General features: G+C 36.1%; 1 protein-coding gene across 1 annotated transcript in view; it reads right to left on the reverse strand.

Annotated features, from left to right (window-relative positions):
• Positions 1-2,925: 2,925 nt before the first annotated feature.
• syne3 (spectrin repeat containing, nuclear envelope family member 3) overlaps positions 2,926-17,796 on the reverse strand; it is a 41,643-nt gene continuing 26,772 nt past the window's right edge. Inside the window, 7 exon segments of the mRNA XM_051869198.1 lie at positions 2,926-6,170; positions 11,006-11,047; positions 11,419-11,592; positions 14,204-14,362; positions 14,802-15,244; positions 15,247-15,383; positions 16,910-17,082. Coding sequence (XP_051725158.1) covers positions 5,979-6,170; positions 11,006-11,047; positions 11,419-11,592; positions 14,204-14,362; positions 14,802-15,244; positions 15,247-15,383; positions 16,910-17,082 — 1,320 coding nt within the window. The 3' untranslated portion in view covers positions 2,926-5,978.

Consider the following 17,796-nt stretch of genomic DNA (forward strand, 5'->3'; position numbering starts at 1 on the left):
TCACATTTTTATTTTTGTTGAAATAACTTGGTTTCTTCTTAGTTTTTTTCTAATCAGTTATGTACATTAGTATTTTATGTTACATCTAATGTTGTTAAATTAATGTTTATTGCATTTTTAAAATTACCATGATAGTGTTTGTGTGAATGACACTGTGTGCACCTTCTATATATTAGTATTGTCCTTCTCAGCTGATGGAAAAGCTGCTTGTGATGAACTCTGATTCATCATGTGACTCATCACCACTGTGTTATTGGTGGTACAAAACAGATATTAGTACTTCAGTAGGTTGGTAAATTAACATTATATCAGTTAATGAAATAGTTTTTTTTACTGTAAATTTAACAGAATTTTTTTACAGTGTGTAAAATAAACGGTTATGAACCATAATTATTACAATATAAACCTTTAAGTTACACAGTTTTGAACTGTAAAATAGACAGTAAACTAAGTGTTGTCCTGTAAAAACCTAAAATGTTGCTACCGTATTTTTTATGGTAAAGCTGCCGGTTTTCTACTGTAAATTTTACGTTTTTTTAATGTTTTTTTTTTTTTACAGTGTTGTATAGACATTCTGTGTTCTACGTCAGAACGCAGGCTTAATATTGGCCGACTCTGTTCACGTGAGCAGCATGACGCATGCATGTGATGTTGACACAGGAGCCGGCCAATAATGAGCCGGTGTTCTGGCGTAGAACACAGAAGCGTTGCACTGTCTATACAATGTAAACTGCATAGAAGACTGACAGGGAGAGACGAAATTGTTGAATGAAGTCGTTATTTTTGTTTTGTTTATGCGCACAAAAAGTATTCTTGTCGCTTCATAACATTAAAGGGTTAGTTCACCCAAAAATGAAAATAATTTAATTTATTTCTCACCCTCATGCCGTTCCACACCCGTAAAACCTTCGTTAATCTTCGGAACGCAAATTAAGATATTTTTATTGAAATCAGCGTGTCGAATCAGGCGGTTTGGAGCGCCAAAGTCACGTGATTTCAGCAGTTTGGCCCTTTGACACGCGATCCGAATCATGATTCGACACGCTGATTCATAACGCTCCGAAGCTTCCTGAAGCTTCCTGAAGCAGTGTTTTGAAATCGGCCATCACTATATAAGTCCTTATTTTGTTTTTTTTTGGCGCACCAAAAATATTCTCGTCACTTTATAATATTAATATTGAACCACTGTACTCACATGAACTGATTTAAATATGTTTTTAGTATATTAATGGATCTTGAGAGAGGAAATGTCATTGCTGGCTATGCAGGCCTCACTGAGCCCATCGGATTTCAACAAAAATATCTTAATTTGTGTTCCGAAGATGAACGAAGGTCTTACGGGTGTGGAACGGCATGAGGGTGAGTAATAAATGATATTATTTTAATTTTTGGGTAAACTAACCCTTTAAGGTTGAACCACTGTAGTCACTATTTTAACAATGTCTTTACTATTTTTCTGGACCTTGAATGTGGTAATTATGTTGCTTTCTATGGGAGATTAAAAAAAAAAAAAAAAAAAATTCATCAAAAATATCTTAATTTGTGTTCAGAAGATGAACGAAGGTCTTACGGGTTTGGAACAATATGAGGATGAGTATTTAATGAAAGAAATTTTATTTTTGGGTGAACTAACCTTTTAAGTTGGTGTTTTTCCATCCTATCTTATTTTAACTTCATGATTTTCAATAGTTTTCTAGTTCAAATTAACAAAAACATCACTGGTGTAAAGCCATACCTTTAAAAGTTTCATAGCAGGTAAGAACTGCAAAGTCACCTCTTGTTTTGCAGATAAAGGGCACTTTTGCATTGGTTTTTGGTTAATGTTTCAGCGTTTAAAGAGTGGAGAGCTGCAAAAACCGATATGTTTCGTAGTCGTGCTGCAAATGAATCTGGGTAAAGGATCACTGTATTATTCAAACCCCATTACTTTCACCTGAATGGCTAATTAATTTCTAATGCACTTCAACCCTCGATCTGGTTCCTTGCTCCATAAATATTTGGGCATCTGCAAACAAACCTGATTTGGATTGCACTGAGATGACAGTTCCACACTAGAGAAATATCTGCTCAATGCTAAGCAGGAAGGAAACGGCCGTGTGAAATCTGTTGGTTGCGCATGTGGGTGAGTGTGTAGGATAGATCCAACTCTTTCCCACTCACAGGAATCGCATTTGAATTAATTAGGCCATGCAAGTGTGCTTTCAGTGAGTGGGCTTTACCATAAAATCATAGATACAGTCATAGCGTATCTTTATGCCAAATAGCCTAGAGTTCACATACACACCTCGAAGACAAACATCCACCTGACTACACAGTGAATATGTCAATAAACAGACTCCGCTATGACCAATGTTTAACTAACATCTATCAGTGCTGTCAGATAGTGACTTTAAATGTATTACTTTGTTTTTCTGACAGTGCTGTGCAATATTCTTCAATTAGATCTAGTTTCCCTTTGGCTGGTGACCTAATTAAATGGAAATGGAATAGGCATAGACACACACATGGTTACTTAGGCAACCAAGAAATGACAAATCTATGCAAATAAACACACAAATGCGTATTACCTTAACCATAGCTTTTCTGGTACTAAAATGTAAAACCTTCCTATAGATTATTTGAAGCAAATTAGATCATTCATAGATCGTCAAGTAACCTCAGGCTGACCTTAGGACCTTACATGGCCCCTATCTAGCCAGGAAAAACCTAGATGTATGCTTATTCACACCTGCATGCTGGTTTTGTGTTTCGTTATCATTGCACATCTTGTCAGACCAGTTTTAATGCTTTGGTTTAACGCCGAATGCAGGCAAACAGATATGTTTCCTGCTAAAAGAGGATTTCTGAATGGGAATCTTGACATTGAGTCACACATTTATCTATTCAATCTCAAGTCCATAGCAACAAAAGAAACACAAACAGCACTGAAAATGCACTGCATGTTTATTGCCTGGAGTAAAATACAAAAATACTGGTTATATGTTTTTTTTTTTTAACTGTATATACTTATCAGTTTAAAGATACATCATACAAGTTTCATTCAAAATATGGTAATAAAATAAATGTTTAACCTTTTTTGTTAATACATTGTCTTACAACCCTTCATGCATTTGAAGTCTAAATGTTATCTCAATAATTTCTACATGTTCTCAATTTTGTTAGCTGTCTTCGAAAATAATTTCCAGTATTTTCTTTCCAAATGAAAGATTTCTCCAATGAGAAAACTCTCCCATGCACATAGTGCTGTAAACTAGCTCTATTAGCATACGTTTAATGATCTTGAACCATTTAACAGAATTTTGTACAGTTTAGCACTTGCACCCATATGAAACACACAGTATCAATGATGAAACCTCAATAGATCATTAAAGGGTTTGCATTGACATAAAATGAGATTAAATTCAAGCAATAAAGCAGTGCAATAAATTGAAGAGCCGAGCTTCAATATTACAATTTCTTTTTAGAAAATGCAGCATATTTTCTGTTAAGTCTCTTTCAGACTATGCACTTAACATTACATAGTGCATCACATATTAACGGATATTACAGTTTTAGCATAGCATAGATATGCAGAGAGGTCTGAATATGATTTTAAAATGGCATTTTGCTACAGGATAAAAGCAGCTCAGTGCATTGTGCGTTTGTTTAACACTACTTAAAGCTGAAAAGCCATGCAATTAGCCTCTAAATAATGTCTCACGCTGCAAAAAGAGTTTTGACTTTTGCCAGCTCTGAAAGACAAAGAAGCCTACATTCTGGACCAAAAAATAAATCAAAGCATTCCTTTCATCAAACCATGACCTTAAAGAAGCCATCCTGAAAGAATAACTGAACTCAACCTCTGATGGTTTTGGGCCATTCGAATTCTCAGCTGGGACACTGCTTGTAAAAAAAAAAGGAAAGAAAAGAAAAACAGACCAAGAAGGTCACAGAGTTCCAAAATTCTGTTCAAAAAAGGACATTTTCCCCCAAACAGAGCTATTTTTACTCCATAATCTATGCCTGCAAAACACGCTTACAATAACCTATAACAACAATCAGAGGCCAGCCAATGCCAAAACTAAAGCCCAACAATGTGATTCTGCGATCTCAATTTCCAAAAACCGTTGAAGGAAAACTGTCTATGAATGCATGTGCAGAGCACCTTTGTTATGGAGTGACACAGGAATGTCTGTGTTGATTTTGACCATTTCCTCTTGTAAAGCTCACCGATATATGAAGAACACTTTAAACTGAGCTTATATTTACAGGGTAGTCTTGTCTATCACGACTCAATGAGATCAGAATCAATACCCGCAACACAGTGGTAAGTTAAATCCTATTATTAAACACAGTTTAGTTTTTTAAGTGGCCTGAGTAAAACAGCAGATTTTAAACAAGTGGTATGAATAAAAACATGCACAATTCTGTTTAAATATAAAACATACCACAGTTAAATTATTGAAAGGGATAGCTCACCCAAAAATGAGAATTCTGACATCATTTATGCACTCTCATGTTTTTAAAATAAGATTTTTTTTTTTTTTTTTAAGAACTGTTTTTATCCATACAATGAATGCCAATGATTGGACCCTACTGACTTTAATTGTAATGACAAACAAAATCTCACAAAACAAAGTCAAACAGGTTTGGAATGACATGAGGCTGAGTAAGTGATGACAGAATTTTCATGGTTTGGTGTGAACTTTCCTTTTAAAGGATTAGTTCACTTCAGAATTAAAATTTCCTGATAATTTACTCACCCCCATGTCATCTAAGATGTTTATGTCTTTCTTTCTTCAGCTGAAAAGAAATTAAGGTTTTTGAGGAAAACATTCCAGGATTTTTCTCCATATAGCTGGTTACCAACAGGTTGAAGGTCCAAATTGCAGTTTAAATGCAGCTTTGAAGGGCTCTACACAATCCCAGATGAGGAATAAGGGTCTTATCTAGCGAAACAATGTCATTTAAAAAAAAAAAAAAAGTACTTTTTAACCACAAATGCTTGTCTTGCACTAGCTCTGCGATCCGCCACGCATTACGTAATCACGTTGAAAAGGTCATGCATGATGCAGGCGGAAGTACTGCAGTAGGGTAAAATACTCCATCTCATTTTCTCCTTCAACTTTAAAATCATTCGACATTATTGTTCTACCTTTTAAAGGCCGTTTGAATTAGTGTTTGTTCACTTTGTAGACACTGGAATTGGTACTTCCGCCTACGTCACGAGTGACCTTTCCAACGTGACTATGTAATGCGTGGCGCATCGCAGACCTAGTGCAAGAGGAGCATTTGTGGTTAAAAAGTATAATTTTTATTTATTTTATGAAAATGACCGAACATTTCACTAGATAAGACCCTTATTCCTCGGCTGGGATCATGTAGAGCCCTTTCAAGCTGCACTGAAACTGCAATTTGGACCTTCAACCCGTTGGTAACTGGTGAAGTCCACTATATGGAGAAAAATCTTGGAATGTTTTCCTCAAAAACCTTAATTTCTTTTTGACATAAACATGTTTATGTCTTTCATAAAGAAAGACGTAAACATCTTGGATGACATGGGGGTGAGTAAATTATCAGGAAATTTTAATTCTGAAGGGAACTAATCCTTTAACATTTAGTGACTAGCAATAATATAGAACGAACATAAAAACGCAAGGAATTTGCGATGGCTCCTGAGAAGATGTCTTTAAGGGAGTTTTGCTCTTTGTAAAGGCTGCATTGGTTTCTCTAAAGCCTGTAGAGAAATGAACAGCTTGAATCATGTTGAGCAGGTTGTGAGCATCTATGCCATCCACCCACTCACTCTTTCACTCTCTCACACACAAACACAGTTTCTGATCTGCAGGGTCCACTGGTGGGTGTATGGTGGAGCAGCTGAGAACCAAAAATAAAATGACTTAACGTTAACGGAACAATGATAAAAAATATAAGTATTTGTTACATGAACACAAGAGCAGATTGGCGTATTTAAAAAAGCTGCTTTCGACTGTCTGCGCTTAAGTGGGCGGAGGTCCGTCGTAGCGGAGCATGATGTTGAAGGAGCGGGCAAAGTTGTTTGACAGTGAACAGCTGGTGCCCTCGTCCATCATGGGAAGCAGGAAGGCCAGCAGCAGAAGAGCCAAGAGGAGGAGCTGGAGAGGAAGAGCCACGCGACACACACGGTACAAGAATCCCAGACTGCTGTTTGCCTGCAAAACACACATCCACAGATGCTGTTACATGCTGAATGGCTCGATTACAAAACCTAGTGAGATTCTATCGGTGCGTTCAAATGACTACAGTGTCCAGCTGTTTGAAACACACTAGTTTCACTGTAGTTACTGCTTAACTTTCCTGTAGCAAGTTGCAAACTCTCATTGAAAACGAATGACTTGCAGTCACTGCTCATTACAGTCAGTGTGAATTACCCATAAGGCAACATCCTAACTTGTATCAAAATTTGTGACTGATTTCAAACAACTGATTGATGAAAAGCTTATATAATATAAATTAAAATTATATTTAATGTAAAATTAAAATGAATATATAATTTTAAAATCAAATAAAACAATACAAAAGGAATTTTTTCTTTAATATTTAACAAAAGGGGTTCAGCTGAGAAATAAGTGGGGAATCCATACAAAATACATAACCAAAGTCCATTTAAGACAAGTCATTTCACTCGGCGGCCATCTTTGAAACGCCTCTCGGCATGCAAGTGCAGCTCCTATCTCTTTGAATGGGGAAACATCAAATTTTCCAAAGCTGTTTGCCAAGCTTTCGATTAAAAAAATTAATATTTGAAATCACCAATGAAATCTGACAACAACTGTCTCATGAATTTTGTTTCTAAACACTCAAATAATGACAAAAAAACTATACTTTTTAGGCTGGAATAAGCTAATGTGCATGCACATTCCTAAATGCGCGTCTCTATAGGAAGCGCACGTCTGACTGTTTCTATAGGAACCGAAGCTTCTAACAGCCACTGCAGTACCAATCGGCTCTTATTTAGAAGGCGGGACTTATTCCGCCATATTGCGCATTGCACTTTCTCCCATTCAAAACAATACGAGTGACGCGTCTTGTGTTATTCTATAGTCTTTGACATAACCTTGACCATTCCTTTTGTACAAAAACCTCACCTTAACAGGTTGCAGTGCATTCTAGGGTTTATTGAAGAAGGATTTTTGAAACGTTACTTTAAAACTATTTATTTATTGCATTTTGTGCATGCAAGGCCAACTCCTATCTACTTGAATAGGAAAATTTTAAAATCTCAAAACCTGCTGGTCAAACTCATATTTAAATAATATTTTTCAAACCGGCAATAAAATCTGACACTAACTGTCCTATTAATGTTGTTTCATATCCTCAAATAGCAGTAAAAATCATGTATTTCAGTACAGTCAATATGCATGTGCAGTCCCAAGTGTGAGTCTTTGACTGTTTCTATGGGAACTGGAGCTTCTAACAGCAGCTGCAGCGATGCGATGACTTTGCCAATTGGCGACTGGCTCTTTTATTTAGAAGGCGGGGCTTATTACGCCATATTGCGTGTTGCAGTTTTTCCCATTCATAGTAATATAATGGAAACCGTCTTGGTATATATAGCCTTTAATCCCTTATGATACCTAAATCACTTTTCTAAGCTATTGGGCTTATACTTTTCTCCAGGTGGATGATATAAGGGAAGGAAAATCCCATATAAATCTCTTATAATTCCTCAATAAAGTCAGCAGATTACAAAAAAAGAAAACTCTGATAAAAATAGATCTTGGCTTGTGACTTGATGCACCAACACAGTGACAGCACCCATCTCTCATTCAGTATACATCTGATAAAAACATCACAATGATTGCATCATTTTGCCTAGATGACTCACTGGGTGCCGAAAAACAACAAATGTATACCTGATGAAATCACAGGGAAGTTTTTCAAGCACCTGTGGAATTATGGGAGTGAATGTCCACCCACAGCTGCTCAACAACCGCCATCACTCTGAGCGCCGGACTGTCAGATATCTGAACTTAGTATGACCCTTTTCTATTTAACGGCTCTGTAGCAAAGCTGAGGAACATGGGAACTTTTACTTTCTGTTTGAGAGAGAGTGCAGAAGTATGAGAAAGTGAGGAGGAGGAAATGTGGGTGGATGAAAAGCAGAAATCTTTTTCCACTCTTTTCTTTTGTCAGTCTCTATTCAGGAAAACCTAATTACACTGAAAGGTAATTACAGCAGTGCTCAGGCCTGGCGTAATGTATAAAACGATAGATTGTCCTTACAGATACACATCTTCCAACCATATTGATCTGACCTGATAATTATACAATAGGAAAAAACACTTTATCACAACAAATAACTATATATTCTATGTGAGGAGCCTGTAATTACAGTTGCAGAAAGATTACCTCATTGACAACTGAAGTGTCATCTTCACAATTAGATGATTGTATTTGGTCAGTGACGGAGACAATCATAGTGTGTGCAGAGGGTGTATTTACCCTGCATGATAATGACAGGCCACCAAGACAGCAAAGGCTGATGACAGTTTCCACAACAGAGTCAGACGCTGTGGTTCAGGTGAGCAACATTACTTGTGCCGTCTTAAAGGGTTAGTTCACCCAAAAATGAACATTCTGTCATTAATTACTCACCCTCATGTCGTTCCACACCCATAAGACCTTTGTTCATCTTCAGAACACAAGTAATATATTTTTAAAGAAATGCTAGAAATTTTTTTAATCCTCCATAGAAAACAATGTAAGTACTACATTTAAGGTCCGGAAAGGTAATAAAGACATTGTTAAAATAGTCAACGTGACTACAGTGGTTCAATCATGTTATGAAGCGACAACAATACATTTTGTGCACAAAAATAATTATTCAACAATTTCTTTTTTTCCTCATCATTCTCCTATGCCGTTTACATAGTAAACACAGTGCAGAGCTTCCGTGTTTCTCGTCTTTGTTTTTTTGCGCACAAAAAGTATTCTCATCACTTCATAACATTAAGGTTGAACCACTGTAGTCACATAGTCAACGTTGCAGTCTATCGGAGGTCAGAAAGCTCTTGGGTTTCATCAAAAATATCTTAATTTGTGTTCCGAAGATGAACGAAGATCTTGCAGGTTTGGAACGACATGAGGGTGAGTAATTAATGACAGAAATTTCATTTTGGGGTGAACTAACCCTTTATGATGCATTAATGAGCTGCTTTAAATGTGTTTTCAATGGCAAAATAAAAAAAAATATGTTTTTTATATGTTCAAATATGTTCAAAACAAAAATATGTTGTGGAATGTTTGGTTAAAAATAGTATACATATAGCAGATGCTAAAAAATTCAATTACAGTAGGGGTGTGCAAAACCACTTATTTATAAAATTAAATAGTTTAAATTTGTTGCTTGAACGATTAGTCAACTAATTGGACATAAAGAAGTCTTAGTATATATATAATTTTAATCTTAAAGACTTGGTGAGCAATATGCGTTGCACAAAGCTTTCACTTTTAGACATATACACACATTATATAATATATATAATTAAAACAAATACAGTATATAGCCTAATAAATATAAAGTTCCACACCACATCACTCATAACAATCAGTGAATGATAATGAAACATCCAGAAATAAATATTTAAAACAATTCATGTGACTACAGTGGTTCAACCTTTATGTTATAAAGCGACAAGAATACTTTACAAAAAAACCATGCTTTATGAATCTTTTGTTTAGAATCAGTGGTTCGGAGCACCAAAGTCACATGATTTCAGTAAACGAGGCTTCGTTACGTCATAAGTGTTTCCAAATTTCAATGTTTCACGTGACTTTGGCAGTTTGATACACGCTCCGAACCACTGATTCAAAATATGAACTGTTTTAAATATAACTTTAGTACCTTTCTGGGCATTTGAAAGTGTAAATTAACTTGCTTTCAATAGAGGCCTCACTAAGCCATCGGATTTTATCAAAAATGTCTTAATTTGTGTTCCGAGGATGAACGAAGGTCTTACGGGTGTGGAACGACATGAGAGTGAGTAATTAATGACAGAAATTTCATTTTTGGTTGAACTAACCCTTTAAAAAAAGGTTTTTGTGCATATTTTGCAGAACTAGTTCAACCAAAGCGTCTGTGAATAGCCTTGATAATTGGAAGGTAATGCTGCAATGTGCAAAACAACATTTCTCTCTCTATCCACTAATATCTGATAATGTAAATAAAGCAGGCCTATCAGAACAGCCTTTCATATGCAGTCAGCAGGGCACCTGCGTCTCTTCTCAAGCAGACGTGACCGCTCATGAACAGATGGCCAGAGAGTGAAGGAGTGAGAAGAGAGGTGCTAAAAAAGGTGTGAACATGAGAAATTTGAGAAATTACTCAGAAAGATTAACACGCTCCCCAGAGAGACGCAGTGGAGCAACTGCCTTGATGTTTCCAAGCGGGCCACAGAGCCAAAAAATAGCATTTGTTTTTGGGGGCTAAGACAGTGCGTTGGTTCAGGCTTTCAAAATGCTATTCATGTGCCTCTATTTCAAAGCCCTCTTACTAATCCATCTGAACAGTGTCCCACTTCACTTGAGAGTGCTTACAAACTCTTTAAGTCAATGTGAAACGGCATTTACATCCCATTTAACTTCCGTAATGTGACATATTTTAGAGTGAAACGCAATATTCAACAAAAACAGTAAGCAGTTGATTTGAACTGCTAAATGAGCTGCAATTTATTTTGTTTAATACAAAATGCTAATAAAAATCCACATACCCTCTCCAATATATTACATTAAATCTATTCGCAACTATTAATCACATGACGCCATCACACAGTGACATTGCACTGCATTGCACTCCAACAGCCCCAGTTGTGTGTCAACAAATAAACACTGCATTCAATTCTGTTCTCACCCTGAAGAGGGAATATTTACTTTTCAAAGTCTGTTCAAACATACTTCACTGTCAGATCAGAGAGATTTTGGAAACCCACTTTAAACACAAGCCAACTCACAGCATCAAGGCCTATGTTTAATGAATAAAACCTACCTTTCCAGCTCGGACAAGCTCCTGTTCTTGTCCACTGACACCCTGAAACAAAAAGAAACATTTACTTTAGTTAGTCAGATCCGGCTACAAGCTGCTGCCCCCTTCTGGTGGACACATGATACTACACCAACATCTTCACTACTTAATATACGACTCTTTCCTTGTATTCATCGTATAACAATTTTGTTCAGCATTTTTCAAAATGATGGCTTCAGGTTAAAAACATTTAGTTTCATGGCACAAGCAAATAAATGTAATGTAAAAAAAAAAAAAAAATGCAAAGAAAAATATGTACAGACAGGTTCTTGAGGAAAACTTGAATAATAATTATTATAAAAATCTAAATACAAAAATCTAAATAAAAAATATACATATAATTTAATATAAAAGGAAAATATTTTTTTTCTTTGTACCTTGTGTTTCAGCAGTCCTCTGAGGTCACCAGCCTCTTGAAGTTTGGATTTGTATAACATCCAGCGATAACGCAGCTCTTCTAGTTCCATGTCCTCCTCCGCCGCCTTACTCTGCTGACCAGCCATCAGTTTCTGGAACTGACTCTGACCCCAGGCCAAACCAGCATGTAAACCCTATACAGACATCAAGACAGAGTTACTATTAGGGGTTTGTGTGGGTGTGGTTGTTAAAGATGTGTGCTCATAATGTGTGATCGCAATTCATTTGAAAAATCCAAAATCGACCTTTTATTTAAAAAATGTTACCAATTCTGCCTTAGCATCTTGCCATCTATAACCAAACAAGTTTGTGCACTTTCTTGTGCAAGCTTACCAGTCAGCTTACCAAAGTTATGGGTTAGTTAGATTTTGTAAAGTCTCTTATGGCTGCTTGTATTTGATAAAAATACAGTTAAAACAGTAATATTTTGATTTTTTTTTTTTTTTTTTTTTTTTTTACAATTTAAAATACCTGTTTTCTATTTTAATATATTTTAAAATGCAATTAATTCCTGTGATGCAAAGCTGAATTTTTAGAATCATTCAGTCTCCAGTGTCACATGATCCTTCAGAAATCATTCTAATATGTTGATTTGGTGCTCAAGAAACATTTCATATTATTATCAATGTTGAAAACATTGGTTGAAAACATTTGGTAACTGTCATACATTTCAGGGTTTTTTTGATGAATATAAAAAACAGAATAGAATAAAGAACATTTGAATAGATTTCAAATGTAAAAAGATTTCTTTTTCAAATGAATGCATTTGAAAAAGAAATCTTTTTACATTTGAAATGTATACGTCTTTACTGTCACTTGATCAATTTAATGTATACTTTCTAAATAAAAGTATTATTTTCTTAAAAAATAAAATACTGACCCCAAACATTTGAATGGTATTGTACATGGAAGTCCTGTGCATTTGTATGGAATTTTACAGTAATATTACAGTGAATTTTATGAAAATTATCCAAAAATACAGTATAGCATTATTACTGGGGCACTTAGTAACAAGGAAACAAGTGACAAGGAAAAGGTACCCAGAGAACATGCAGTGTTTTCCCCTTGTCCAAAACTTTAAATACATCTTGAGATGTGCATGGTGTGAATTAAACTCTCAGCCCACATTCACAAATGCCGAACATCAATAAGAACATTTGCTCTAAGGTAAACTAATGTTAAAAACTTAATGTTAATTAATTTACATACCAATTCAGCCCATAGAAGAGGAGGTAGTTACTAAAGAGTTCACAGTACCATACTGAGTATGCTGAAACTCCAGGAACAGTTGTAATAGCGATCACATGAGTTATCTTATTCCAGTTGACTGATAAGCAAATCTGATTCACAGTCATCAGTTTTTAATCACATTATGGAGTAATTTAAAAACTTATTTATTGAAAAAATGGCTGATAAAAATGTCTCAATTCATTTCAGCCCACATTGGAATAATATCCAATCATTTTTTAAACACTTTGTGAGCATGTTATCCTGAAAATCTCCAAGTTATTCCTATAAGATGTTCTGTGTGACTGCATTAGCAAACAGTAACTTAGGCCCTGTTTACACCTGGTATAAAGATGGATAAATGTATGGGGTTTTTTCAGATCTTTCGATCTAATGAACGAAATAAGCTCAAGCAATTTACATATGAATGCGAAAGGAGACGATGAAAAAACACATGGGAGAGCATCAGCTGTCGTTTCTGCTCTGACAGTCGCAAGACCAGCTGAACGCGGTGTGTGTTAGAAATCAGGAATGGTGAGAAAACATTGTGCTTGGTTCATTTTTTCGTCTTTAAAACAAACTTGGGTCTTCAGCCGACAAAGTTTAAATCCCGACAGGCTAGCGCGCTTCCCATAATGTTTACTCATTAAGTCAGTAGGCGGAGAGTAGGGTGGTCTTTTGTGGCTGTTCGAACTCATTTGACCACATGAGCATTTACACTAAGAAAGCAATCCAGTCGAATGCATTTTTCGACTACCTCTGGAAGTGGTCGCAAGTAGACAAGCTCAAAACATTTTAGACCCCGTTTACACCTGTATTTAGTGTCGTCCACTTGTGATCCGATCGACCAAAACGCATCTTGATACCAGGTGAAACAGGGCCTTATGGAGGAGGAAGCGGTTTCTACTATCATAAAGTCAGGTCTAAGCAATGAAGCATCTGGGCACTTTATCAGCTATAGGGGAGATTTAAATAACTGAAAACAATCTCAATGTGGCTTTTTCACATAGCACAATCTGCAAAAATGTTTGATGTTGTTTCATGGTATATTCAACAGGAAGACCACCTATGAATTGCTGTTCAAGAGCTTTTACAAATCTGAGCGGTGAAGCTGTGACTGAACAAAAAAAGTCAACGTGACACACAGTGGCTGTCAGCTCAAATGTTATCAGATATGACAGCTTCCAGGTACTTGTGAAGTTTGAATTTTTCCAAGCCTGAGGTAAAACCTGAGCACAAGTCTTTCAAAGCTTCACAGATCTGCAGCTACAATTGTACTGATGGAAATGTATGTACGGCACACTACTCTCATAGATATGTAGCTTCACATACTGAACATTATCCAGCATGTTCTGTGTGACCAAAGTAAAACATCACACTGCGCTTTGTTGAATAAGATATCAAAGCTATCAAAGATTGTTTTTTACTCTAACACTTTTTGATATTTTGGACTCTTCATGAAACTTTAATCAAAAACAGATAAAAAGAAAGCAAAAAAATTTAACAAACACCACCAACCTTGAGTGTATTCTGTCTTATCCTCAGTTCTCTAGCGCTCAGGGATCTTTGGTTGTTCAGAATTCCTGTGAGTTTGTCATTTTCCTTGTGAAGCCACACTTCAAACTCCCTCCTCTGGGCCTCCATATCAGCATGATGCTGGGGCCCCTGAGAGCCCATCTACAGGAGAAATGGAAAGAGACATCCCTCTGTCCGTTTATTATTATAGCCTAGGTATCGCTTGCTTAATGGTGGCTTTAGGGCTGAGTGATCTAGCTAAAAAAAATTTTTTTTTCAGTTCTTTTGATGATACATCTCTTAATATGTCTGCATTTGCTCTGAAATAATTATAAGGTTTTTTTTTTTTCCGTCAAAGTAACAGTTTGACCAAACAGCCACTGGTGCCAGAGTATGACTCAAAATGTTTTTGTTTTTTTTTTTACAAAAAAAAAAAGTCTTTTTAAAGCTTAAAAACAGCATAAAATCATTGCAATATTCACTATGTAATTTAATTATATTGCATACAAAATCGCTGCAAATATATTGCACATTTTTGATATAATGCCAGCACTAGTGTTGACAGTCAGAATAACAAGAATGATATTTTAATAATCCTAACCTGATTGTCATTAGTTGAGCCAATAGTTGCACTAGTCTGTGACAGCCGCGCCCCTTTCTGTGCATCATCAGAGTCAACCCCACTCAAAAAGCCATATCTGCCTTGCATATCCAGGTCTTCAATCCCAGAGCTAGCCATGTGTTCTTCAACCCATTCACCAGTCCGACCAACGCTCCTGAGCAAGTCACCTCCGTAAGAGCCTTCTATCCCTATCTGCTTCCTGTTCACAATACGGTCACTTCCAGACATGACTGCATCCACCTCATCATCCGTGGACCGGTCTTGGTAAGTCCTTTCTCTTCTCCTGACCTCTGAACGTCCAGGTCTTGCGATGCCCTCAGGGACCAAAATTTGAATTCGATCCTGATTTGCTTCAATGTTGCTCTCCAGCTCTGGGTGATCTGTTGATTCTGATCTGTGCAGGAATCTCTGATGCTGGTCGATTCTTTGTCACCTGTGGCAAGTCCCACTTCATAGCCTGAAGCCATTTCCTGACGATGCCCTTCTGCCCATCTGTCCAGGAACCCAATTCTCTGTGATAGGGAATCTTGGTCGTCTGTGGCAGCATGTCCATTTAGAAGCCTAACAAGTTATGGTGAAACTAATAATTATGTTGTCAAAAATTCCCTTTTGAATTTTATTTTATATTCATTAGTGATAAAGAGAAATATATTGGCCATGTTGGCAATTATTGTTGGCCAACACTTGTCCATTTTTAAATTGGCAAAGTATTTTAACAATGAAAAAATACACATATCACCTTTAAAGGGATAGTTCACCCAAAAATGAAAATTATCCCGTGATTTACCCACCCTCAAGCCATCCTAGGTGTATATGACTTTCTTCTTTCAGACAAACACAATCGGAGATATATTTAAAAATATCCTGGCTCTTCCAAGCTTTATAATGGTCGTGACTGATTTTGAAGTCCAAAAAATGCGCCCATCCATCATAAAAATAATCCATACGGCTCCAGGGGGTTAATAAAGGCAAAATAGAAAAATATTCATATGAAGACTTCAGAAGACTTCAGATGCAAAAGCCTTATTAAAAGCCAATTAATAGGTCCTTTTCATTGCCATTAAAGTGAAATTACTGAACCTAAACATACGAGCTTGATAAAAATGCTCATTTTAGAAGAAAATTTCAGACGGCACTTAGAGGCTTTTGCATCTGAAGTCTTCATATTTAAAACTTTATGAACTAAACTAACTAGCTTCCGGCAGATGGCCTATGCAAGTTGACTTGTGGCAAAAGAGTAACCCCTGATGCGAAGTATTAGGTAGGATGTAGGAGTATCATAAGCTTTGATGCCTCTCGCGGTTCAAACAAATAGGGCTGGGCAACAAACTCAGGCTCCTCTTCTTTTATATCTAAATCCTCCTGACATTTCTCTTTAAAAATTCTCATTTTAGACTTGTAATTCATGACTGGTGTTTTGTTTTGCTCTATCCTCTGCACTTACGTGTTCGTCTATACGTGCATCAGGTCAAAGACTACTGTTTTGGCTCAAGTCGATTTGTGTAGGCCGTCTACTGGAAGCTAGTTGTTTTAGTCTATAAATATTTAAATATGGATATTTTTCTTACAAAAACCCATTGCTTTACTTCAGAAGGCAATTATTAACCCACTGGAACCGTGTGGATTACTTTTATGATGGATGGATACGCTTTTTTGGACTTCAAAATCAGGAGCGCCATACACTCCCATTATAAAGCTTGGAAGAGCCAGAACATTTTTTAATACAACTTTGTGTTCATATACACTTGAGAGTGAGTAAATCATGGGGCAATTTTCATTTTTGGGTGAACTAACCCTTTAAAATACGTTGTTCAATAGGAAATGCTACATTCTAGATCTTTTTCCTTCAACTCCTGACTAGTAAACACAGACCTGATTCACATAGCAGTCAACAATAATTGAAATCAACATGACAAGGTGAACCGGTTGCAATTTAAACAGAATGTGAAATATGCCTTTTGGAATTCCTATTATGTTTTTAAACAGATCTGAAAAAATTATATCACAATTATGCTTCTTGAGTCATAGTTTCTGTCTATGTAATACCATCAACACCCTCTATAACTGCAAGCATTACTTCTTCTAACCTGTAAAGATTGAGACTAAGCGTGTGGAGGGACGTCCAGGACTCTCTGAGACGTTTAAGGTCTTGCAGGATGTGAACTTTTCCTTTCTCAGAGGTTCTGGCCAGCACAGTCTGACCCTGAGCCTCCGTCTGATGAAGCTGAAGTTCCTTCTCTGGAAACTCTCCCAGCGCCCTCTAGAGGACAACAACAGTGATATAAGATTGAGTCTAAAGTACTACAAAAACATGCATGCACAGGCACGCATTCATTTGCACATACAGTGCTTTTGTGAGATGACTCAAGTGACTTAAAATAACAGGAATACATCAAGGATTTGAATCATATTAAATACCTTTATGAATGGGTTAAAGATATTTATGAAATGAGTTAAAGTGCAGAATTTTTATCTCTTACAAAAATACTATGGCATTCATGATTTCAGCCAAAATGCAGGTGCAATTGTATTAAGTGACAAAATGTGATAATTTAAATAGCTGACAACAAATGTTATTATTTAGTTTTTTCTGTAATCGAAAATGCAGGTATCCCACTTTTTTTTTTAACCAATTTCCATGACTTTTTGTAAGTTTCTCTAAATTTCCTTGACTGAAAATAATTTTTAATTGCCTGATATTTCCCAGTTATCCATAACATAATTTATATTGCATCAATCATAAACATTTTAAAACCTTTTTAGCACACAATATTAGTGTATGTATATATATGTAGTTTGCACATTGATAGAATGTTGTTGTGGAATACCGTGCTTTATAAAGTAAAAATATTCAAATTAAATAAATCCATAGTAATATCACAATAGATTAAAATGGGATCCTTCAAGCATTGTAAAAAGCTTTCAGAAGCTTTGTTATTTTTATTTAAATGTACTTTTCTTATTAAAAGCAACT

The sequence above is a fragment of the Ctenopharyngodon idella genome, chromosome 17 (genome assembly GCF_019924925.1).
Source record: "Ctenopharyngodon idella isolate HZGC_01 chromosome 17, HZGC01, whole genome shotgun sequence".
Lineage (NCBI taxonomy): Eukaryota > Metazoa > Chordata > Actinopteri > Cypriniformes > Xenocyprididae > Ctenopharyngodon > Ctenopharyngodon idella.